Source organism: Leucoraja erinacea, chromosome 31 (assembly GCF_028641065.1).
Source record: "Leucoraja erinacea ecotype New England chromosome 31, Leri_hhj_1, whole genome shotgun sequence".
NCBI classification, from domain to species: domain Eukaryota; kingdom Metazoa; phylum Chordata; class Chondrichthyes; order Rajiformes; family Rajidae; genus Leucoraja; species Leucoraja erinaceus.
The window spans coordinates 15,565,537-15,590,472 of record NC_073407.1 but is presented as its reverse complement, the minus strand read 5'-3'; the positions used below and the strand labels follow the sequence as shown (position 1 = coordinate 15,590,472).

Below are 24,936 nucleotides of genomic sequence, written 5' to 3'. Positions count from 1 at the left end.
TACCTTGAGGATCAGATGATGTATCCGGCCGCGGACCGAGGTCAGCCACAACAACCACTGCAGAAGCGCCCAGCTCCGGCCCACGAAGCGGCCTGGCGCCGCCATACTGTCAACAACGTCACCACCCGGGGCAGCTTCCGGGTCAGGGGTCAGCCCGGGGGTCATGGCAACCGGCAGCGGCGGCAGCGGCGGCGTGTGATGTCATCGCGTTAGTGACGCAGGCGGCAGCGGGGAGAGACAAACTTCAAGAGGAGCTCAGGGAATTTGGTCGGCATTGGTCAGGGAAGCGGGGTCAACATCTGGGGAGGGGAGAGGGGAGGAGAGAGGGGAGAGGAGGGGAGGGGGGGAGGAGGGAGAGAGGGGAGGAGAGGAGAGAGAGGGGAGGAGGAGAGGGAGGAGAGAGAGAGGGAGAGGAGAGGAGGAGGAGGGAGAGGAGAGGAGAGGAGAGGGGAGAGGGGAGAGGAGGAGAGGAGGGAGAGAGGAGGAGAGAGGAGGAGGGAGGAGAGGGGAGGGGAGGAGGGGAGGAGAGGAGAGGAGGGAGAGAGAGGAGGCAGGAGGCCAGGCAGTCTCTCTGCATCAGGGCTGAGGGGAGATGTGAGGGAGGGGAGTGGGGAAGGAGGGGATCTTCCAGACCCGAAACGTCACCTATTCCTTCTCTCCAGATATGCTGAGTTACTCCAGTATTGTGTGTCTACCTTCTAATGCAGCCAGCATTCTGCTAAACCTCTTCTGCATCCTCTCTAAAGCCCCCACATGCGTCTTGCAATGGGTGACCAGAACTGCATGCACTCCTGTGCAGATGAAGGTCATATGGGGAAACGGATATTGTGGGTGGGTTGTCTATGCTGCAACTAGGAAGGGAGGGAGAAGGGAGGGGGGGAGAACGAGTGATAGGGCGAGTGGGGAAGAGGAGGGAATACAAGAGGCTATCCGCAATTGTAGCATTCAACATACATACCATTGGGCTGCAGACTACCCGAGGGTAATTTTACTTCTAGTTTGCATTGGGCCTCACTCGATCAGTGAACAAGGCCAGGGTGGACAGGTCAGTGTGGGAATGGGAAGGGTGTTAAATGGCATGCAACTGGGAGCTTAGGGCACGGAGTTAGAACACTCCTAACTCTCTTGAGCCTTGCTCCCTCACCACATGGACCTGCTGCAGTTCGCATACCGTCCGAACAGATCCATGGATGATGTGGTCTCCCAGGTTCTGCACACCGCTCTCTCTCACCTTAAGCACTCACTTCACCACCTCCAGTTTAAATTCTATTAGGAATATTTTGGAGGACCAAGACAGCCAGAGGGGGGGGCTATGTGAGGATGCTGTTCAGTGACCTCGGCTCAGCTTTCAATATGATAGTCCCCATCAGACTAGCTGAGAAGCTGCTGAAACTGGGGCTTAACACTCCCCTGTGTGCCTGGATCAATAGGTGCAGGAATAGGCCATTCGGCCCTTCGAGCCAGCACCATCTGGCCTTTCTCACCACCAGGCCCCAGGCCAAGATGGGGAGACATACATCCAACCCCCTCATCCTGAACACAGGATCCCCCCAGGGTTGCGCCCTTAGCCCCCCACTGTACTCCTTGTACACACATGACTGTGGGCAGGTTCAGCTCCAATTCCATCATCTAGTTTGCTGATGACACTGTGGTGGTGGGCCTGTTCTCCGATAACGATGAAAAGGCCTACCGGGAGGAGGTGGCTGATCTGGCACTCTGGTGTCAGGACAACCGCCTCCTCTTGAATGTCACAAAAACTAAGGAGCTGGTTGTGGACTTTATAAGGGCACAACATCCGAGGATGTACACGCCACTGGAGATAAATGGGACTATGTGGATAGGGTGAGCAGCTTTAAATACCTGGGAGTCCACATCACAGAGGATCTGACATGGACAACACACACAGCTGCTCTGGTGAGTAAGGCAAGGCAGCCCCTTTACCACCTCAGGCAGCTGAGGAAATTCAGAGTCTCCCTGAGGATCCTTCAGTGCTTCTACTCTGGGGCTGTAGAAAGCATCTTGTCCGGCAACATCACAAACTGGTTTGGGAACAGCTCTGCCCAGGACAGGAAGGCTCTGCAGAGAGTAGTGCGTTCAGTCGAATGCACTATGGGAACTACACTCCCCTCCCCCCACCCCCACCCCTGCAGTACCTATACACCAGGAGGTGCAGATCCAGAGCCAGCAACATTATGGGGGACCCCTACCACCCCAGCAACGGACTGTTCCAGCTGCTACGGTCAGGCAAACACCTCTGCTGTCATGCTGTGAAAACAGAAAGGATGAGATGGAGTTGCTTCCCACAGGCCATCAGGACTGTAAACTCTTATCTCACCAGGGACTAATTTACTGTACTAATTTACTGTTGTGTTGTGTCTTTTGTAAAAAATTATTTTCTAACATGTAAATACTGATTCTGTTCTATTCTGTTCTGGAGTTTTTGCACAATCCGCAGGCATTGCCACTTTCATTTCACTGCACATCTTGTATGTGTATGTGACAAATAAAGTTGACTTGACTTGATATTGGAAAGTGGGTTTAAAAAAAGTGTTAATAAGGCAGACAATTAATTTTAGAATGAAGTGCAGAAAGAAAACAGAAGTTTTGACCATCATTTGGTTTAACTATTTTAACAGTGAATTTCTTCATTTTTCACAGATTTTTTGAGATCTCAAGAAATTGAGACAACAGTGAATATTCAATGCAGACTCATGTACACTATTGACTGAGTGCATTCCCACACAGTGTTGGTAGGAGGATTGCATTGTACAATCAGGCACAATGTAGATTGTGGGGAGGCTCTGACAGTTTGTTTTGCTCCACATTCAAGAGGTATTTTGTGCTGGAAAGTGGTCCTTAATATTAACGTATAAGATATTTGGGATTAATGCCTCTCAAGACAGTTTGTGGTTCTCGCAGAATAAATCAGAGTGAATAAGTGAACAGGATAGATGAATCACCAATGCATAAAAAGCTACAGACAAGGTGCTGGTAAATGGATTAGTATAGATAGGTACTTACTGATCAGCATGAACATGAAGGGCTGAAGGGCCTTTTTCTCTGTCTGACTCAATGGCTCTATGAATGGTGAGGTATTTTCCTGCATCTCTGTTGTGAAAGTGAACATTTCTTCTCCCCTCTGATCATTTAAGTGGATAAAACCAAATGTCTGCAGTGTTGGTGGTAACTCTCCAATGCTTTGAGGTGCCCACTGTAGGCAGCCATAGAATGAAAGAGCATGGAAACAGGCCCTTCGGTACCTCATCCATGCTGACCAAGATATCCTATCAAACTAGTCCCACTTGTTTGCATTTGGGCCATATCCCTTTTATTGCAAATAAGACTGAAAAAATTGTAGTGGATGATGAGACAGTCTTGTTTTTCTGGGAGTGTCTCTGTTGTGATTGTCAGTTAGAATCATAGTTTGCAAGCTATCATGACATATAATGGCAATTAATTTTTGAGGACAGACACATTTGAGGATTTTCCATAGTCTCTTTAGCTTGTAATGTTCAAAGGCCCCAACATGGAATACCTTGTCAGTTTCATCATGAAATGCCTTGTCGGTTTTCTGGTAATGGGGGCTTTGGTTGGATCATGTGGAATTCAGTCAAAGATGCTCACCTGAAAGAAAGAGTCACGATTAAGGAGTTCCTTGCCTTCCAGACTAATTTCTAATTGCTAGAGGTGGGCCATTGAGTTTCTGTATTCTCCGCTTTGACAATGGTGGAGAATACACACTGATCATGTTTGTCAGTGAGTTGCTGGATCTCCTGTGTGGTTTCGACCAACCATCTGTTCTTTAGATCATGCATTACGCCATTAAACTTTGGCCTTCAAGCACGTAGTGTTTTTTCTTTTGAGGCATGGCAGAGTTGCCAATGCAAGAGTCTTCCTTTTCACAACGCCTGAGACCCGTATTCGTACATGACCTCGGGTGCTGTTGGTGCAGGATTCGCACATTCTCCCGGTGCTCCAATTTCCTCCCACATCCCAAAGACGTGCAGGTTTGTCGGTTAATTGGCTTTGGTAAAATAAATTACCCTGAGTGTGCAGGGAGTGGATAAGAATGTGGGATAACATAGAACTAAAGTGAACTGGTAATTGATGGTCGGTGTGGACTCAGTGGGAGCAAGGGCTTGTTGCCATGCTGTATTCTAAACTAAACTAATACTATATTCACAGCTTTTAGACATTTTCCAGTTGTGTTATTTTGCGATTGAATGTCCTTGTGAAATATGTGTCTGCTGGCTATGCAGGGACCATAACATTTTTTTTTATATCTAAAGGTTTACAACATCCAGCATTAGGCCAAGGAGAAGGAACACACTGTTTATGATATGCTTAAGGACTTCCTCACACTTCGGGCACCTCAAGAGCCTGGTCAAAAATGCAAGAAATTTGACGTTAGTTTTACATCATTCTTGTAATTTAGTTTTATTTGCTATACAATGTTTAAAAAAAAGGACACAGTAACGATTTTGATGAACATTATTTTCAAACTAATATAGACCTAAACTATTTAAATTAGGTCTCAGCTCCTCCAATTTAACAAAAATGTGTGCTGGTGCATTAATCGGCCACAGTCGATTTCTTTTCGTGGGTAGATAAGTGGTAAAATCTGTGGGGAGTTGACAAGAATGTGGGAAGAATAAAATGGGATTGGTGTAAGATTAGTGGAAATTGTTTCTTAATGACCAGTGTAGAGTCTGGGGAACGTGTAAGGACTGGAAACACTTTGCAAGTGAGAAAGCATTTGTGGAATCAGAAACGTATCAGGTCCAAACCCTATTGTCAGGACTAGGGAAAAGAGAGACCAAACGCAGATGTTGGAAGCTTGAGCAAAGTGATGGAGGAACTCAGCGGCTCAGGCAGCATCTGTGGAGGGAAATGTTCAAATGACGTTTCTGGTCTGGACTTCTTCAGTATGTGAAGGGAGGTTCCGACCAGAAACGTCTTCCAGCAATTTGTGTTTCCCGCATCAGGTGTTGAGCTTGCAGTTGGTCGATGTGGCCTGCAGAGGTCGCCTGGTGGTAGGAGTGTGAATGGAGGGCGGGTCCCCAGCGAGCCCGCGCGCGAAGCAACGCTAGGCGCGCGCCCGCATCGAGCACGCGCACGTAACCCCCCCGACCACCGGAGCGCGCAATGGTGCAATCTTGCATTTACTTTCATATCCTCCTCCAAAATTGACTCGCGTCTTCTGGCGCCTCCTTGCAATCGGGGGGAGGGGAGGAGGGACAACTTGGGGTCATTCTGCATGAGCGCAAGTTTGCAAATACTCAATCCCCAGGGACCCTACCACCCCTTCCCTGGTGAACTCCAGCTACATGCCATTGCCCGCATCTCTCCCTCTAATCAACCATTGCACCACTCTAGACCACCCCCCACACCCTCTTACACTTCACAGCTGTCGCCTCTTCCCCATCCACTCAGACACCTCGTACCATATTCACCAAACCTATCCCGCTATTTCCCATCCCCTCTTCCCTCCCTTCTCCCCCCCCATCCTTCCTCTCACGTTTCTCCATCCCTCCCCTACACTTTGCTTTTAATTCTTCACTCACTCACTATCTCTTCTCCCAGCAAACTCATCCCTTCCCCCAGCAAACCCATCCCCCCCCCCCCCCCTACCCTACCCACCCCCCACTAGTTACCCCCATCTCGTCACAACAGCCCTTCCTGATCCATTGGATATATTCCCATCTGACATAACCGAAGGTAAACACAAAAAACTGGAGTAACTCAGCGGGCCAGGCAGCATCTCTGGAGAGAAGGAATGGGTGACATTTCGGGTTGAGACCCTTCTTCAGACACAACCCATCTCTGCCCTCCATTTCCCCATCCATTGCCCCCAACATTACCCACCTCACCCTGCTCTCTCTCATTCACCAATCCCCTTTACTCGGTTCTCCCTCTTCATCTCCACTTCCATTCCCCCTTTTTCACATTCCTCTCTGTTCCCTCCTCCTCTTTGTTGCATTGCATCACTCTCCTGCTCCCCTCATCCTTACTTTCCCTCCCTTTTAGAGTCATAGCTATAGTGATACAGAGTGGAAACGGGCCCTTCGGCCCAGCTACACTAGTCCCACCTGCCTGTATTTGGCCCATATCCCTCCAAACCTGTGCTATACATGTACCTGTCTGTTTCTTAAATGTTACGAGAGTCCCTGCCTCAGTACCTCCTATAGCAGTTTGTTCCATACACCCACCACCCTTTGTGTGAATAAGTTACCCCTCAGATTACTGTTAAATCTTTAACCCTTCACCTTAAACCTATGTCCTTTGGTCCTCGATTCACCTACTCTGGACAAAAGACTGTGCACCCATCTGATCTATTCCTCTCATGCTTTTATACACAATCTTCTCTTCAATCCCTCCTCTCTAACATCTCCTCCTATGCCAACACACTCACATGCGCCCCCTCTCTCCTCATCTGTGCAGCTTCCATTCCAAACACCCACTCTACTCCCATTGTCACTTCCTCCTCATTCTCCTTTTCCTATCCCCACTTCCTCTTACTTTCACCACTTCCTCTCTCCCTAACATTCCTCTTCCCCATTCCCAACTTACAATCCTTATACACTCATCTTAATTTTCCCTTAGTACCAATGCCATATTGATCTACTAAATCTACTCCTTTCCCTCCTACTTATTACCCCCCTCGTTCACCTTACCTTCCTCCACCCCTCTCCACTTCCATCCCCTCCCATCATCACCCTCTCCATCTTTCGTCCTACTCCCCATTCTGCCGTCCTCAATTCCTTATCTGCCATCCCAATCCTCTTTCCAAATGCCACTTCCCTGCCCCAACCTCCATCTGCTTCCTTGCCTTATGCCTCCTTGCTGCCCAAATATCCCCCTTCCACCATACCCATCGTCTCCCTAGCAACCCCCCTCAATTTCCCCTCCCTTCCCCAACAACCCCATCGCTCCCCAACAAACCCCCTCTATTCCCCTCCCTCGCCCAGTAACCCCCCCAATCTCCATCTCCCAACAATCCCCCCCCCCCCGTCCCCCAATAATGTTCCGTTTCCACCACCTTCTCCCAACAACCCTCCCTCGCCTTCAATGATTCCCCTTCTCCCAACAATCTCCTCTCTCCCCTACAATCCCCCTCTCTCTCCCCTACAACCCCCCTCTCCCATACAACCCCCCTCTCTCTCCCCTACAACCCCCCTTTTCCCCCCCTACATTCCCCCTCTCCCCCTCTCACAACCCCCTCTCTCTCGCCCCTACAACCCTCCTATCTTCCCCAATAATCCTCCCTTTTCACAACCCTCCTTCTCCCAACAATCCCCCTCCTCCCTCCCCAACAATTCCCACTCTTTCTCCCCTACAATAATCAATCTCCCCTACAATTCCCCCTCTCTCCCCTACAATCCACCTCTCTCCCCTACAATCCCCCTCTCTCTCCCCAATACAACCCCTCTCTCCCCTACCAATCCACCTCTCTCTCCCCCCTACAATCCCCCTCTCTCTCTCCCCTACAATCCCCCTCTCTCTCTCAACAACCCCCTCTCTCTCTCTCCCCTACAATCCCCCTATCTCCCTCAATATCCCTCCTCTTTTCAACAACCCTCCTTCTCCCAACAATTCCCATTCTCTCTCTCCCTCCCAACAACCCCCCCCCTCCAATAATCACCCTCCTCCCCCCCCTCTCCCTCTCTCCACATTCCCCCCACCCCACCTGTTCGCTTCGCGCTGCCCCAGCCTCCGCTCGCCCCCGCCGGAGCGCGCGCGACCGTGCTCGTGCTCGTGCCCGCCCGCCCGCTGTCAGCCTTTGGCCATCTTGTCAGACGGCGGTGTCGGGGTCGAGGAGCGGGGGGGTGGGGGGATGGGAGGGAGGGAGAAAACCATGAAGGGGAAATAAAGCCGGCAGCCGGACCCAGACCCAGAGAAAGCCTCCTTTCCCACCCCATCTCCTCTCCTCCCGCAGCCGAGCGAGTGAGCGCGCGCCCCCGACCGGCCACTGTATCGTTTCAGTAATTGTTACACCGGGAGCAGCCGCCGACCATGAGCTGGGGCACAGAGCTGTGGGTGAGTAACGGGGGAGAGAGAGAGAGAGGGACATCACTCCGCGCTCACACTGCAAGAGGCTCAGAGGGAGACTGTTGCGTTGGTTCGCAGCTCTGTTCATTATTAAATAACATTTATCACAGCCACCTTGCAACAGCTAATTTCGGTGTTGGATGTGCGTCTATGTTTGATTGAATAGAATGTAATGCGTTGGCGTTGGAGAGCAATGTTATCCGAAGCGCTTTTTTAATTTTAATGTTCAAACCTCGATATTTTTCAAACCGAGATCTGATTGAAAATGGGCTGGGTTCTTTGACCCAAGGAAAAACTAATTGACTTAAATTGGCGTTGCTGGATTGAATTGCAAGACAGCACGCGTTGTCTTTTATTTTAAACCAAATTAAATTATCGTTGAGACGAGACGAGAGGAGGAATGGCCGATTGAGTATGAAGTAAGTCCTTGGCGGAGGGCAGACAAAGGTATTTGAATAGGTTATCACTTACCCTCCCCCAAGATGAAATGGGGAACACGGAGGATTTAGCTTGCTGCTGCTCACGTCCTGCAAAGCCTAATGTCTGGGAGATGGGGCCAGGAGCAGGGGAAAGTAGGTATACAGGCATCTGAAGGCCAAGGTCCAACAAAAAAAAAAAAGGATCTGCAGTAAAGTGCAGAAGAGCCAACAGCTAGCTAGTGAGGATTCGTCTGTGTTTTCAAGATTTTTTGTGGCCCAAACTCCAAGCAATCCACGCTGCTAAGAATCAAGGGCAGAAGCAACCAGAGCCTGCTGGAGGAAGTTTGCAGACAAAGTCGTATTTGGTAAAACATTTGATGTGATTGTCCACAGCATGCAAACTGCCACAAATATTACACCACACAGTCTGGCAAGTGATTGAAGTGGCAAAACCGACAGCAGCAGCAGAGCTTCCTGTCAAAACCCCCAGTGAAGTATTAACATTGGGCAGGTACACAACCTTTTAGTGTCTAACTCAGTGGGTCAGGCAGCATCTTTGGAGAAAAGGAATAGGTGGCGTTTTGGGTCGAAACCCTCCCTCAGACTGACCTGAAATTTCACCTGTTCCTTTTCTCCAGAACTGCTGAGTTACTCCAGCTATTGGTGTCTGTCTTCGGTTTAAACCAGCATCTGTAGTTCCTTCCTACACACTTTGCCTACCAATACTGGGTGGTGGGTATATGGAAATGAGCTGTCAGGGGAAGTAGTCAAGGCAAGTACAGAATAGCATGTAAAATATATTTGGACAGGTACATGGACAGGAGAGGATTGGAGGGATTTGGGCCAAATGCAATTAGTTTGTACTAGCATAGATAGGGCATCGTGGTCAGCATGAATGAATTGGGCAGAAAGGTCTGCTTCTGTGCTACATGATTCCAACACGTGGTGAGGTAGTTCTGATGCAAATTCATGGTGTCATTTTCCTTATCTGAGAGGAGGACCGCAGACCATGGGGCCTCACAGATGCTGTCATTATGACTACCTGCAATTAAGCATTTTAGTCTAGTTATGGTAATTACAGAGGGGTCTCTGCTAAACATCAACTGTGTTCTCCCAGTGGCTGAAGAGGTTCTCCCAAGAGTGGCAGAAAGGATTATGTCCATTTAGTTGAATCCTGGATATGATCCTCGCAGTATGACCAATCCAAAAAATTAGCATCTTGGTTCTGGCCTCGCAAAAGTATCAACTAAGTGAGTTTGTGAGCAATCTTCCTCAAATTTCCTGAAATGTGTTACATTTCAAGACATGCCACATGACTTGAACCAATGGGCTCAATAGGCCCAGTTTTGGTACAAAATTGAAGCGGACAAACTAGGTCATCGTGCAAAATCTTTTATTGACCTTCATCACTGCAGTGCTCCAACTCTGATGAGTTTCCGACTGGAGTGGAGTTAATCTACAGTGTTTGTCCTTTGTCCCCATCCCATCTTCAGTCACTAATTTACAACATGTAGACTATTAATGATGTGTATGTTGGGAGCCACAGAAACACAGCTGGCAAGTTGCCCTGCCACACCACAATTCTTCCCAACAACCACCATGAGACCACTTCCATATTTTTGGAGCAAAGGCAGGCATCAAGGACTGAATTTAGCTCCATCTCCTGTAAGTCAAGAACCTTGAATCCACCGAGGAAATGAGTGTTCAAGAGATTAAACTTTTGCCAAGTTCATGGTCTGCTGTGTAGCTGGGATTCCCTGCCTCCTGTTTGGCTCGGGGATATTCAGTTGATTGGTATTTCAAACAAAGCTGGATTGCATCACACACTCCCCAGATTTTCAATCCATTGGCGAATCATTAGCATTGTCCTTTCTTTGGCGAACAAGCTCAATATTTGATTTTGCTGAACCAGCTATGGTGACTGGTCCACATGGACTTTGCACATTGAATCCTGAAGCAGTTGCTCTCCTCTGAGCTGCATCACCTAGGGAGAACAGAAGAAAAGGACATTCGGGGATGTTCTCAGAGCTCCTTCAAAAAACGTTTCACATCATCATAGGAACCCCTGACTAGGGACTGCTAAAAATGGAGAAGGAATACTTCTCTATGACAGGAAGATGGTGAACACATACAGCAGCCGAAGTAACAGACAGCATCCCAAATAATCCAATAATTTACTCCATCAAACACTACTTAGTTAGTAGGTAGACGCAAAATGCTGGAGAAACTCAGCGGGTGAGGCAGCATCTATGGAGAGAAGGAATGGGTGACGTTTCAGGTCGAGACCCTTCTTGTTAGTTACAGTCTAGTTTATTGTCACATGTACCGAGATAAGCTTTTGTTACGTGCTATCCAGCCAACGGAAAGACCATGCATGATTACAATCGAGCCATTTACAGTGTATAGATACTTGATAAGGGAATAACCTTCACTGCAAGATAAACCCAGCAAAGTCAGATCAACGATAGTCCAAGGGTCACTGATGAGGTAGGTGGTAGTTTAGGACTGCTCTGATTGTGGTAGGATGATTCAGTTGCCTGATAACAGCTGAGAAGAAACTCCCTAAATCTGGAGGTGTGCATTTCACACTTGCACCATCTGTGTCTGTTGATATTACAGATATCTCTTCAGCAACCTTCAGAACTAGAGTGCAAGGACTGGAGTCCTTGATTCTCATGGATAGGCAAGGAAAAGGAATGCAAGTGACAATGCTTGGTTGTACGAGCCATAATGAATTGGGTTCTCCAAGAATGCTTTTCTAGAAAAACCTCTGTTATATTTACCAGAGTTATAAATACTTATCTCAGAAAACTGCAGAGCAGTTGGGTGAAAAACACTGTTAAATGAAGTAGTTACTGTATTTTGAGCAGAGCAAATGAGTTTCAGTTAATGCAAGATTTATTGTGCTCAACAATATGAAGTTTATAAGATGAGAGATAATTTGTTTTTGTTTTTTTTAAACAAGTTGTGGCAGGTTGGATTGAAATGATGACTGGTAATTTGTAGGACAATTTGGTTTTGAATATTAGTGGAGAAGTTGCCAATGTGACATTGTTAATTCCTTGTAAAATTAGAATGGCTGGTGATTTGTATAATACTCTTGTGGTAGTGATTTTTTTTTTCTTGTAGTGAATGCAATCCAATGTAATTATTTGGGAGCTTATCCTTCAGCAGTGCAATCAGGTGCTTTCAAACAACATTGTAGCTAGTGATTGTGACGTTCTGTGAAATAGAGTGAAGTTAGATTTTATTAGTTGAGGGCTTGTCCCAAAATCCTACCTCTTGATAACCAGTTCATGCATTGAATGTAATTGTAAAGGTGCTCTTTTGGTTACTTTATTATGTACATTATTCCAATCACTCGTTTATTATTGCTATCTTATATGGGTGAGTTTTATGATAACATTTGCAAGTTATTAAACAACTTTGGCATAGGACTCTGATTTATATGGTCTTGTGATATCAGTTATTTGCATGCTTTGTTAATTGGTAATTATCAGATTAAATCTTGCTATGATAACTCTTACTGAATTGTGCAAAAACAATGTTCTGGAATAAGATTGAGGTCCAGTATTGTTGAGTTCTTGCATTTGATGTCATGTCGATTTGTGTCTTCAAGGCAGTTTGCATTTTCATATAATCTTGCATTTTTCATTTACAGAATAGACAATAAAGTACGTTGACAAGTTGCTAGAGAATTCAGACTTATTATGAACTTTCAGTTAACATCTACATTGATGCCACCTGAATTTCAGTCAGATAAATGATTAGTAAATGTGAATTTACTAATCAACTACGAACATGCTGCTTTACAATATTATGTATTTCTGTGCATTCTATCTTCGATTTTATGTGAGGTTAGTGTGTACAGCTGGTCATATATTGTGAGGAAAGAGTGCATTCTTCATCATTTTCACCAATCTTTGCAAATCCTAAATCGGAGAAGTGGGAAATATATTGTCACAAATCGACCGTGTTTTATTTTGTGATTTCAATTAATATCTGAAGAAAAAGTTATGTACACAGAGGAACTTCTGCTGTTAACTAAGCCAAAGTCAAATAGATGAATATAACATTCTGAGAGGCAAAGATGGGGTATGCAGTCGGAATCTTTTCCCCAGGATGGAAATTTCAAAGACTATAAGGCATAGCGGGGCAAGGTTTTTTACATAGAGTGGCGGGTGCCTGGAACGTGCTGCTTGGGTGGTGGTGGAGGCAGATACAACAAAATCATTTAAAAGGCTTTTAGATAAACACATGGATGGAGGGATATATGTGTATAACATGCAGGAAGAGGATATTAGTTTACTTTGCATCATATCCATTGTGGGCCAAAGGGTCTGTTCCTGTGCTGCACTGTTCTTAGTTATCATACAAAATGCCTGAATTGGTATACCTGGACACTTGAGTAAAATACTTTTATTGTTTCTGCTTTGGTAAAAGACAAAATAATTTAGTTTGGTTATGGGATTCTGCTGACTTGTTCCTCACCTCCTTGAATTTGGATTGAATTACTTGACTTGTCCAAGTTTTCTGTTGAACTACCGACAATATCTAAAACCAGTGTTCAGATATAAAGTTTGAAGTTTAAAAGACATAGGGCTTCAGAAAAATGTTGCAGGAAGCAACTGCAGATGCTGGTTTAAATTGAAGATGGACTTGAAAATTGAAGAACTCAGGCAGCATCTCTGGATAGAAGGAACGGGTGAGGTTTCAGGTCGAGTTCTCTTCTTCAGATTGCTGGGTGAAGTTTCGGGTCGAGAACCTTCTTCAGACTGCCTTCTTCAGACCAGTCTGAAGAAGGATCTCGACCCAAAACGTCACCCATTCCTTCTATCCAGAGATGCTGCTTATCCAGCTGAGTTACTCCAGCATTTTGTGTTTATCTTGAACTTCAGATGAAGGCAGAATCAGAGAATAGTAATTGTGGGTGTTTTCCGAACAATTGTTTTGAATGTTGCTCAAACTTCAGAATTACCCCTTCCTTAAGCTTTCGTTTCAAGCAATGTTGCAGGAACTTGTCCTTAAAAATGTTAACTCTACCACCAATCAGTCACACTTAAGAATCCAAAGGACTGCTTTTGGAAGCCATCTTAAACTGCAGTGAGCGTCAGAAATGTACCATACCTAGAGTACCTGTAAACGCAGTACATTACAACTGGACCTCGTTTTTGGAGACAGAACAGTGTAACAAAGTTATTCTTCTTTCCTGGCAGATCTACCTTTTTTTTTCTCCTCACGATCTGGGTTTATTTCTTTGAGTAATGCAACAGGAAGTTGGCTGAAGTACATATCCTGTGTTTGCATCCCCACCACAAGCTCAGGCACAGAAGTTGTCAGCTCAGGAGGCTGCCTTTGGGCCTATTCTGACTGTCATCGCACCTTGAAAGGGGAATTGCGATTAAGCTCACATCCCTGCATTTCGTACAGAACCCTCTTGTTTCTCATCCTCCATTCACTACCTTGTTCTGGTTTTAAAATGACCTGTAATATCATTTCCATTTTTCCAAGCAGAAGGTTGTGGCTCATGACAGGAGTGAAAATATCTCTCATCTCTTTGTGAATCATTTGCAAATGATTTTGGATTTGTGGTTTCCCCTTGTACCTGATTGGTGTAATTAGGAGCAAATCATAGCCGTCCTGATTTCATCTGCAAGCTTTGACCGACGCACTCACCCGTAAATGGAAATTAATCTCAATCTCACTCCACCTTAGTCTTGCATTGCTCAAAGCACTTTCTTTATGTATGTAAGGGAGAGGATATCCCAGATTTATGCAGTCTCCTTGTAATCAATCAATCAATTATTCCTTGATTTGTAACAAAAATGTGGTGGATAGAACTAACAATACCATTGGTAGATGCTGAAATATCAGTCCAAAAGAACATAAAATTTTCGGTGAAAATGAGAACAGCCCATTATATCATTCAGATTGTGGAGCTCGTTCATAGAGCTCGTAAACAGGCCCTTTGGCCTACTCATCCATGATGCCCCATGTAAGTTAGTCCCTTTCCTGCATTTGGCCCACATCCCTCGAAACCTTTCCTCTTCATGGACCTGTCCAAATGTTTTTTAAATGGTGTTATTGTACCTGCCTCAACTATTTCCTCTGGCACGCATTGCATTTATATCCACCGCCCTCTGAGTGAAAAAGTTTCCCCTCGGGTTCTTATTAAATCTTCTCTCACCTTAAACCTATTCCCTCTAGTCTTCGATTCCCAACCCCATTACCTTTAGGCTATTTTCAAAGTCATCAATCATTGAAATTACTGATGACAGAAAATTATAATTCAGTTTAGAAATTGAAAGACTTTGCATTTTGTGTACATTCTAGAGAGGAGATGGATAAATGGTTAGCAATATGTTTCTTCTGTTACTTGGCTTTCTATCCCACTGGCGAATTAGCATGACACTTAGTTGAAAATGACTCAAATGGCTTTGGGTGTTGCTCCATTACAGAAATGCCTCATCGTTTTGTAGGAAGTTTGCACAATTGATTTGAGACATGGAAAAGTTAATCTCGCTGCTTTTCTCTGCAGTGGGGAAATCTTCTGTTCCCCAGCGTAGATACCTCTCAATGCAGGAATGAGGAGTAAAAACAGCAAATACTGGAGATATTCTGCATTGGAAGAGCAGAACAGAAATAACATTGTGTGTCAATATCCTTTTGTTAGAACAGAAAATAAATAGAAATGTTACAGAGAAGAGAGAGGGGTGGGGTGAATGGGCTTTCACAACCCTGACACTAGGCTCTATCATCCATTGTGTCATGGTCTCCATCCTATTACAGGGTTCTCCATTGTTCTTCCTGCCCCTCCCACTCTTTGCAATTCAAAACATTCCTGCTTTCTAAAACTTTCTCATTTCTGATGGAGGGATATCAATCTGAAATATTCACGTTTAGGTTCTCCTTGGATGCAACCTCTCTCTATTCTTTTCTCGTTGCATATGCTTTTTTATTTTGCTTTTCAATTTAAGAATTGAGACACTGCTTGAAATGGGGTATAGGAGCAAAATAATCGAATGCATAAATCACTAAAATGCACGTAGGTTAACGGTGCAATTAAAAAGAGAAGAATTAATCAAGAAATAATTAAGAATTAATCAAGTTTCAAAAGGCAAGGGTGTTGAGTTAAATTTGAACAGAACGTTGGCGAGACTGGATTTGAAACAGCGATGTGTAGCAGCGATCTCTTTTATAATAAGGCAGTGAAGTAGGAGTGGCACGATTTGAAGTAACATTATACTGTCATTCTTGCTGGAGGCTTCGCTAAGCATTGAGCAGGCTACGATGCTTCTACAGAGCAAGGCGATAAGAATTAAGTCCTCCAGTTAGAAAAGGGGAATATTTCCCACTTGTGGTACAAGACAAAGACTTGGAGATCAAAAATTTAATCTAAGGAAATCACTTTAACTGGAAATAAGTAAAAATGTGGAACGTGCTGTCTCAAGGAGAGTTTGAATGAATGCTATTGGAGAATAGTGTAGATGAGTGGGAGGAAGAAGGGAAGAGACGAGCATGTGAAGTGAACACGGATGGATTGTAAATCCTGGTGCAGACCAACTGAACTATCTTTCTATAGGTTCGACTTGATGGTGAATTATGGTGAGTAGCAACAAAATGAAACAATAGTTGTTATGAGTTTTTGTGCACCACTGTTGCAGAATGTGCCTTCAAGTGGCAGCAATAATCATTATACTTTTAATTTAGGAAAACTCCAATTATTTGTCAGTAAATTGGAGAATTAAAAAGTCACTTGTCAAATGTGTCCCCTATGAATCTGTGTAATAGTTACCTGGCATAGAATAGCAGTTGTATCTTTAAATCAATGTGATAATATTTGAGTGAGAGCATTTGTCAATTAACTTGGTGGCCACAGATACAATTTACTAAGGCACTTACCAAGCAGAAGTGGTCATTTATATACTGAACAGGAATGCATTAAACAGCAATAGTAATATTGGCAGATATATCACAATCAAAGGCTGCTATAAAAGAAAGTAATCTAAAATGTATGGAGTCACACAATCCAAGTGTCTTTTAAAAGTTGTTATTGTACCTGGTTCAATTACTTCCTCTGGCAGCTCGTTCCAGATACCCACCACATTATTTTGTGGACAAGGTTGTCCCTCTGGTTCCTATTTAATCTTTCCCCCCTCTCACCTTAAATCTATGTCATCCAGTTTTTAATTCCCTTAGCCTGCGAAAAAGACTGTGCATTCACCTTATTTATTATCTTTATGATTTCAGATACCTCTGCACAATCAATGTCTTGTAGATGGTAGTCTGGCTTAATTTTGTAAACTGTGAAATAACTGGTGATGTATTTGCTAAATAATTATTTCAGGTTTAAATGGAATGGCCATTGTGCTAACTTGCTGTGATTGCACATTGTTGCATAATGTAGCATCAATTCATTTTAAAGATGATTATTTCACCGAGATTTTCCTTGAATTATCTGTCTCCATTGTACATCTAAGAACATTTTAGTTTGTGGCTCTCCACTGTGATGCATTCTGGAAAATGGAAAACCAGTTTTGTGGACTTATTTTCAAACTAAGATTTGAACTTGTTCTCTTGATTATTAATAGTTGTTTCTGGGTTACACTGTCTGCATAATACCACTGTTCAAGTGTTTCGGCAAATGCAATCAAGATTTAATACTAGCGTAGGCCAATAGATTCAGGATCATTTACCAGACATTTGCATAACTTTAAATGTGCTCAAAATTGTATTTTCACTCTGCAATCATACTTGACATTTTTCTCATCTCATTAACTCTATTGTATACACTTTTAGCATTTGAGCTGGAGGATGAATTAATGGTTGTATTTTTGGTACACATATGTAAAAAGGAATAAGAGTTCTCGGAGTCCTAGTGTAGAAAAACTCAAATCTATATTTGCAACAACAGGGGCAGAACGACTGTCTTGATATTGCTTGAATTCCGAGAAAAGAGAAGCATCATCATAGTGCTGCCTTTTTTTAGACATAACCTGGCAGGAAGTGGGTATTGGTGATATGCTGTAAAATGATTGGGTCCATTTTAAAACTGAATAGAAACGGGCTGTTTCAGCTCGGTTTCTCCGCACTAGAATCTCTGGTTCAATGAAGTCTTCCTGTGCTCATTTCACATGCTGAAGAAGTCTGTCCGGAAACATTGCCTGTGTGTTCTCCCAGAGATGCTGCCTGACCTGCTGAGTTACTCTAGCACTTTGTGTTTTATTCAAGAATCCAGCATTTCCTGTTCCCTCTGTCTCGCATGCACTTCTGTTCCGATCTACTTTGCCTGAACTTTCATTATCGTTAATCGAAATGTGCAGTGGCATAGCTGGTCGAGCTGCTGCCTCACAGTGCTAGACCCAAACTGGATCCCGACCTTGGGTGCTCTCTATGTGGAGTTTGCACATTCTCTCTCTAACAACATGGGTTTCCTCCGGGTGCTCCAGTTTCCTTCCACGTTCCAAAAGCGTGTGAGTTTGTACGGTATTTGGCCTTTGCAGGTTTGCCCCTAATGTGTAGGAAGTGGGTGAGAAAGTGTGATAACATAGAACTAATGTGAACAAATGATTGATGGTTGGCATGGACTGATGGGCCTGTTTCCATGCTGTATGTCTAAGCTCTAGGTTCTTTGGTGGTATTCAGCACTATCTCACCTTATGGCAGCAAGTTCCACACCTGTACTTTTTCTGGGTAGTTTTTCCTCTATTACATTTGATTTCCAAGTTTTTATGAAGCAAACTTCTGGAGACCACTTGAATTTGAGTTTGCACAGATTTCGCGCTGAGTGTCCGAACATCGAGGGAATCCGAGGATACCTCACTGCAAAGTATGGCATGATTGTAACTTATAACCATTGTTATAATTATGACTGGTGAAAAATCTGTTAATAAAAACATAATTAATAAGTTCTCGGGTAATATTAAATTATAGTGTGCCCAGTACACTAAGAAACATCAGGTAATACATGGATTATTGATTGAAAGATACAGCACTGAAACACAAACTTCACCCCTCCCAGTTCCTGCTGACCATCAGTCTCCCTTTCACACGAGTTCTCTGTCATTTCACTTTCTAATCCGCTCCCTATAGATCTCGGCCCAAAACTTCACCCATTCCTTCACTCCAGAGATGCTGCTGAGTTGCACCAGGTTTTTGTGTCTACACTCAGAGGAAATCCACACGATCACGAGGGGAATGTGCAAATTCCACACAGATAAGTTTGGATCAATCTCTGGCACTGTGAGGCAGTAGCTCTACCAGCTGTGCCACTAGGCCACACATATTGTTGACATCAACTTTGGTAATGTAACATCAGTGGACAGTGGGAATGATTTGGATATTATAGGCTGAGATTACTTCAATTTTCTTTCACAAAGTACAGACTTTGTTTACAACCCTTGTTACAGTATTAAGACAGAATTGTGGAATCACCAGAAGCTTTTGAAACAGACAAGTGTAATTTATTATTAAAGAGTAATTGTAGTATCAAACTCACTTTGACTACCAAACAACTTTGTTATTGAGTCGTACAGCATGGAAACAGGCCCCTCAGTCCAATTTGCCCACACCGACCAGAATCCCCCATGTACTCTAGTCCCACCTGCCTGCATTTGACCCATATCCTGTTAAACCTATCCTCTCCACGTGCCTTAGCTTAGATTGGTTTAGAAATACAGTGCATAAACTGTGCAGACATGTGGTTTGAGCAAGAAAGTAACATAGACGTTCAGCAAATCGTGGATTCTAACACAACTCGGTTAAGCTGTTATGTCCTGGACTATACTTTCGGAATAGTATGAAGTGCGCCCAGAAGATTTACTTGAATCTAACCAGAGGTTAAGGACTTGGATTATGAAAAAGGAGAATGCAGGATTGTTCACCTTTGAGCACAGTGAGACAAGTGGAGATTCTGTAGAATTGCTAAAATGATCAGATATTTTGTTAATAGGTAAGAAGGAGCAACTCATCAAGAAGAGCCAACAGCCAGAGGAAGTTAAAGGGACCTCAGGGGCAACTGTTTCACTCAGATGGTAGTTGGTATCTGGAATGAGCTGTCGGAGGAAGCTATAGAAACAGATACATTAAGGACGTTTTAAAATACATTTGGATGGGTATGTGGATAAATGTTTAGAGGCATGTGGGCCAAGTGCACGTAAATGGGAACTTGGTTAGTTTTGTTGGCATGGACAAGGTGGGCCGAAGGGCCTGTTTCTGTGTGGTACAGCTCTGTGACTCTGACTCTCAATTATGGTAAGATCCCCATGCATTTTTGCAATTATCTAGTTTGCCAATTGCATTTTCTGGCATTCACTGAAAGAATGATAGATGCAGTTTCATTAGTTTCTCTTGGATGAAAATTAATAAAATCTTTGAGGAAATATTTGCAGTGAGAAAGAACAGACTAATGGTGTAAATCTGATATTTCTTTCGGAGCAGCTACATGTCTAATAAAGTGAATACAATAGACTGATTCTTTGTATTTCATGCAAAGTTGCTGGTGAGATAAGGAATGAAAATTATTCAGAATTCTATATAGAACTAAACTGTGCCAAAGAATCAAATGTGACATATCCAGCTGCCTTGATGACAGTGTACCAATCATCATGTTGGGCATTATTCCTTTGCTCTTGGACTGGAATTGCATCTTCACCAGGTTTATTTTGTTGAATTTCGGTTTTCAAACTGCAATAGTCGGATGAGAACACTTGTTTGTTTGCTTAGTAACATGATTGCGCTATGATTATATATTACTCGTTAATGTTTAACTGTTCATGTTTTTTTTAAATAAATAATTGAGAGGTCTGACTATTCAAGAAAATATTTGTTTAACTTTGTGGTGATTCTTAAATATTTCAAACTAGTGAATCTACATTGTTTTACTTAACCATTTGTGCAGTGGGGAAATTTAAAATGTTAACATAAAGATTTGAATTTTGCACGATGCCTGGTTGCTGTCGATGACTCGCACAGATTTGATAGTTTATAGAAACTGTTTAACATTAGGAAGCACCTGCTATTATTGCGTATGAAGTGACAAAATTGCTTAAAAGGCCGATTTTTTTTTTTTGCTACAATTTTTCCTGTTCCACTTTTTAACTGTTAGACAGCATGATTGCGATGGCTCCACGTACCATGGTGAAAGTTGTGTCTGAAGGCGTGTATCTTCCTCCCCGGAAGTACTTTCTGAATCATGAGTTAAGTTATTCCTTGCCAGGAGCCCACAAACCATTTCAGTTGGAACCATTTCACAAAGAGACCCAAAGTGTGAAGTCTGAGAATAATTACCACTTGTTTATTTTGTTTAGTTTTCTGCTGCAGGCCAGTGTCTGGTCAAAACCGATCAAATTGTTCACACTTACATTAGGTTGTTCACCTCGAACTGGCAGGATACCTTTTGTCTTAGCAGTGTAGTGTCGATCTGATCTGAGAATCTTCGATCTTGTGTGTCAATTTTCAAATGTTATAGCTGTTATAATGTCTGCAGATTAGTCTAAACCTGGCAATGGACAGAAAGGATAGTTATAGACTTCAGGGTAACATTGTCAGCATGACACAAGTATTTTAGATACAGTAGGGTGCAGAAGAGATTTATCAGGATGTTACCTGGGCTTTGGGCTTGAGTTGTGGGGAGATGTTGAAATTGCTGGGACATTTTTCTTTGGAGCTTAGGAGGCCAAGGGGTTACCTTACTGTGGAGTGCAAGATCAGGAGGGGCATACAAAGAATTTCATTTTTTTCAATATAGGTTTTACTGTTAATGCATGTTGAATGCTTCAGTTTTGAAGTTTTCTCAAAAACTGAAATTAAGTTTTCTTTCATTCAGAAAAGATTGTTCTGCACCCATGTTAGGATATCAAATAAAATTGTTAACGTAGAGGGTTGCTTTTGCCAGACCAGGTTATGACACAGTGGTGTTTCCCAAGGGCAGATTTATGGTCAGATCAATTTTTATGAATGACCCAGACTTGAATATAGGGAAAATGAAGTTGGAACCTAAAGATAATGTAAATTGCCTGGTTATGTTAGCAAAAGGATGGAATTCAACGTGAAGAAAACTGAAATGTTTCTCTCTGGGAGGACTAGTATTACATAAAACCTTGTACTCGCTAGAATTTAGAAGATTGAGGGGGGATCTTATAGAAACTTACAAAATTCTTAAGGGGTTGGACAGGCTAGTTGCAGGAAGATTGTTCCCGATGTTGGGGAAGTCCAGAACAAGGCGTTACAGTATAAGTATAAGGGGGAAATCTTTTAGGACCGAGATGAGGAAAACATTTTTCACACAGAGTGGTGAATCTCTGGAATTCTCTGCCACAGAAGGTAGTTGAGGCCAGTTCATTGGCTATATTTAAGAGGGAGTTAGATGTGGCCCTTGTGGCTAAAGGGATCAGGGGGTATGGAGAGAAGGCAGGAACAGGATACTGAGTTGGATGATGAGCCATGATCATATTGAATGGCGGTGCAGGCTCGAAGGGCCGAATGGCCTACTCCTGCACTTATTTTCTATGTTTCTATAAAAGGCACAATTTTTATAGTATACATGAATAGTGAGATGATGTTGATGTACATATAAGAAAATAGTTTTCTTGTAATTCTAGCTGAAGGAATTGAATTTTAACAGAAAATGGTCACTGGGGTTTTTTGTTAGTCATTGAATTAGGCCTGAACTGGAGTGTTATCAATATTTCCTGTTACTACACTTGAAGGATGTGAAGGCATGAGAAAGGGTTGCTTAGGAGGATTATCATGGTGTTAGTTGGTATCTTCAGTATTAAAGGAAATCGTAGAGTCAGAGAGCTATCAGCATGAAAGCAGGCCATTCAGCCTAACTTGTCCATGCCTCCAAGATTCCCCATTGAGCAAGTCCCATTTACCTACGTTTGGTCCATTTTCCCCTAAATCGGTCCTATCCATGTCTTTTAAATGTTGCTATGGTATCTACCTCAACTATTTCCTCTGGTGACTCGTTACATACACCCAGCACTCACAACTTGAAAAAAAATGCCCGTCAGGTTCCCCTCCCTAGTTCTTAATTCCCCGACTCTGGTGAGAAGACCTTGTCCATTCACCTAGTCTAATCCCCATCATGATTTTGTACACTGCTACAATAAATGAATCTGGCTTAAACGTTACATTGTGCAATCTTTTGAAGCTGAGTGTTGCTAGAGTGATATGAAATGTTGGCAAAGGATTAACATGTTTGGAATTAAATGTATTTGTTCCACATTTAAAATAAATCATTTTTGGATATTTCTTAAAATTGTGATAATTGAATTTGTTAAAAGCAGGATAATAGTTTGGGATTTTTTTTATAATACCGGTTTCCCCATTATTTCTAATAGGTAAAGACAGGTTCATTTCTCTTCTCATTTTGACATACTGGTTCAATGGCCCTTTATTGTCACGTGTATCGAGGTACAGTGTAAGTTGATTTACCATACAGTCATACAAAAAAAGCAACAAGACACAAAACTACATAAAGATTTAAACATAACAGCCACCACAGCGGCGTGTGAGAATCCCTGGGGCATGCGGCATAAGCGGAGACACGCAGCCATCAGTTCAATGTCCGGGCCCCACACACACACACACACACACACACACACACACACACACACGCACACACACGCACACTCCTTCACCATGATGTGACCAGAGTTGTACCGACCGCTGTCACTCAATCCGCAGTCGCAGTCCCTGTCCGCCCGAACAGTCAGAAAGCCGTCCACGCTCGCTCCGGACTAGGATGTTCTCATGGCGCGATGTCCCCACAAACACCGTGATCACTGCAGTCACAGCACTCCCTCCAAGTCCCCACCAGCGCAGGCAGCACGTCCATCATGTTTTTCGGCGACCTCACATTTTCCACTGTGATGGAAGGCGAATAACTATTACCATCTTCCTCCTTTCCTCCCGCGGTCGGGGCGGTCGAAACATCCGCAGTTGGGACGATCGAAGCTCCTGCCGTCGGCTGTCAAAGCTCCTGTAACGGGGCTATTGAAGCTCCCGCGATCGAGCCAGTCGAAGCTCCTGCGTTTGGAGCTCCCGAAGTCGATCCCTAACAAAGGGACCGACAGCTCCACAATGTTAGGCTGCAGTGCGGACCGAAATACGATAAGGAGAAAGTCGCATCTTCATCGCGGCAAGCGATTTAAAAAAAGTTCCCCCCACCCCCTACATAATACAAAACTAAAGATACACTGAAACATACAAATATAACAGACACAAAACAACCAAAGAAGAAAGGGAAGAGACAGGCTGTTGTCGAGGCTGCCACTAATGGTGCCACCCGGTTCACTTCCCTGTTTCATAATATATAAGCATGCAATTCGTCACAGATCTGCATCATTGGAAAAAGTGTTTTAAATGGATATTGCCAGACTGAATATCATTTGTTTCAAGCTGGTTGGGGTAAGCGCTGCAGTATAATGTTGAAGTAAAATGGCCTATTACAGTAGATGATAAAACAGATGTTCTGTATCCACATTGAGGCAGGGATAGTAAAGTGTAAGTTAATGTTTCCATATAAACCGGGATGCCACAACTTTTGTAGAACTGCTTTAAATCTGTCAACAGGACATCAAATTATAAGCGTGCAGTCTATAAACTTTGATGTTTTAGACGGATATGTCATGGAATTTCAGAATTTAGATTTAATTATTTACCAGCATTATGGAACTTTTCTCATGCTAAAAAATGAAAGGAAATATTGGTAGGCAAGCGTCTTAGAACAATTTTCCAAAGGCTTTTAGTGACTGATTTTTCTTGTTTTTCCAATTATCCTTGTTCTTCAGATGACTTATCTGATCTTGTTCTTATGTTAACGTCAAACTTGCAAAGTTGCTAATTTTAATAAGATGGATTGCAGTTGCTACATGCAGCCTACACGAAGGTACCAATTTGTGTAGATGCTACACTTCCTACAAGAATAGGACCTGGTAAAGAGAAGGAATTATAGCTTGTATACCCTCAGCTAAAAATCCTGGTAGTGAAAGTCGTGTTGAGTAAACATCTCGGCAGCGGTTCTGGCTTTTTGTTTTTGAGTGCCCAGAAATAAAAGGACTTTGAGATGAAAGTTTTCTGACTAGGTCAAATTTTTGACTGCTTTAGATTTTCTTTTTTTGTCTCTGTGCTGCTGGTGTTCTAATTCACACCAGGGCTGTAGAGGAGGAAATTCAACCAGAGTTGGCTGCAGGGCATCTGTGTTGGGGTAGCATAGTGGGCAGTGAATTTTCCATGGCTGCAGGATCATCAGTTCTATGGAGCATATGCCTTGTCATTATTCAATGTGTTTGGAGTGACTCCGTATGTTGCAAGTTTTAGGCAGGTCGCATCCATATTAAATACATGGGATGATGTGAATGGTTTGTCAAGCTTTTCATTGGATTTTGCTCAGATTATTTTGTGTACTTTTCAACAATAAATGTATTGGGCTCTTGATATCATTTTGTATACTTCACTTAGG

General features: G+C 43.4%; 2 protein-coding genes across 8 annotated transcripts in view; one reads left to right on the top strand and one right to left on the bottom strand.

Moving 5' to 3' along the window:
• The window catches only part of gpr107 (G protein-coupled receptor 107), a 47,830-nt gene extending 47,662 nt beyond the window's left edge, over positions 1-168 (bottom strand). Inside the window, exon 1 of the mRNA XM_055660082.1 lies at positions 4-168. Coding sequence (XP_055516057.1) covers positions 4-165 — 162 coding nt within the window. The 5' untranslated portion in view covers positions 166-168. The remainder of the gene's footprint in view (positions 1-3) is intronic.
• A 7,683-nt stretch (positions 169-7,851) lies between these two features.
• The window catches only part of LOC129711982 (formin-binding protein 1), a 148,149-nt gene continuing 131,064 nt past the window's right edge, over positions 7,852-24,936 (top strand). For 6 of the 7 annotated variants that reach the window (XM_055660076.1, XM_055660081.1, XM_055660080.1 and 3 more), the window contains exon 1: positions 7,852-8,037. In XM_055660076.1, coding sequence (XP_055516051.1) covers positions 8,014-8,037 — 24 coding nt within the window. In that variant the 5' untranslated portion in view covers positions 7,852-8,013. Of the gene's footprint in view, positions 8,038-12,823; positions 16,074-24,936 lie in introns of those variants that run through there. The other variant, XM_055660078.1, reaches the window with a different exon arrangement.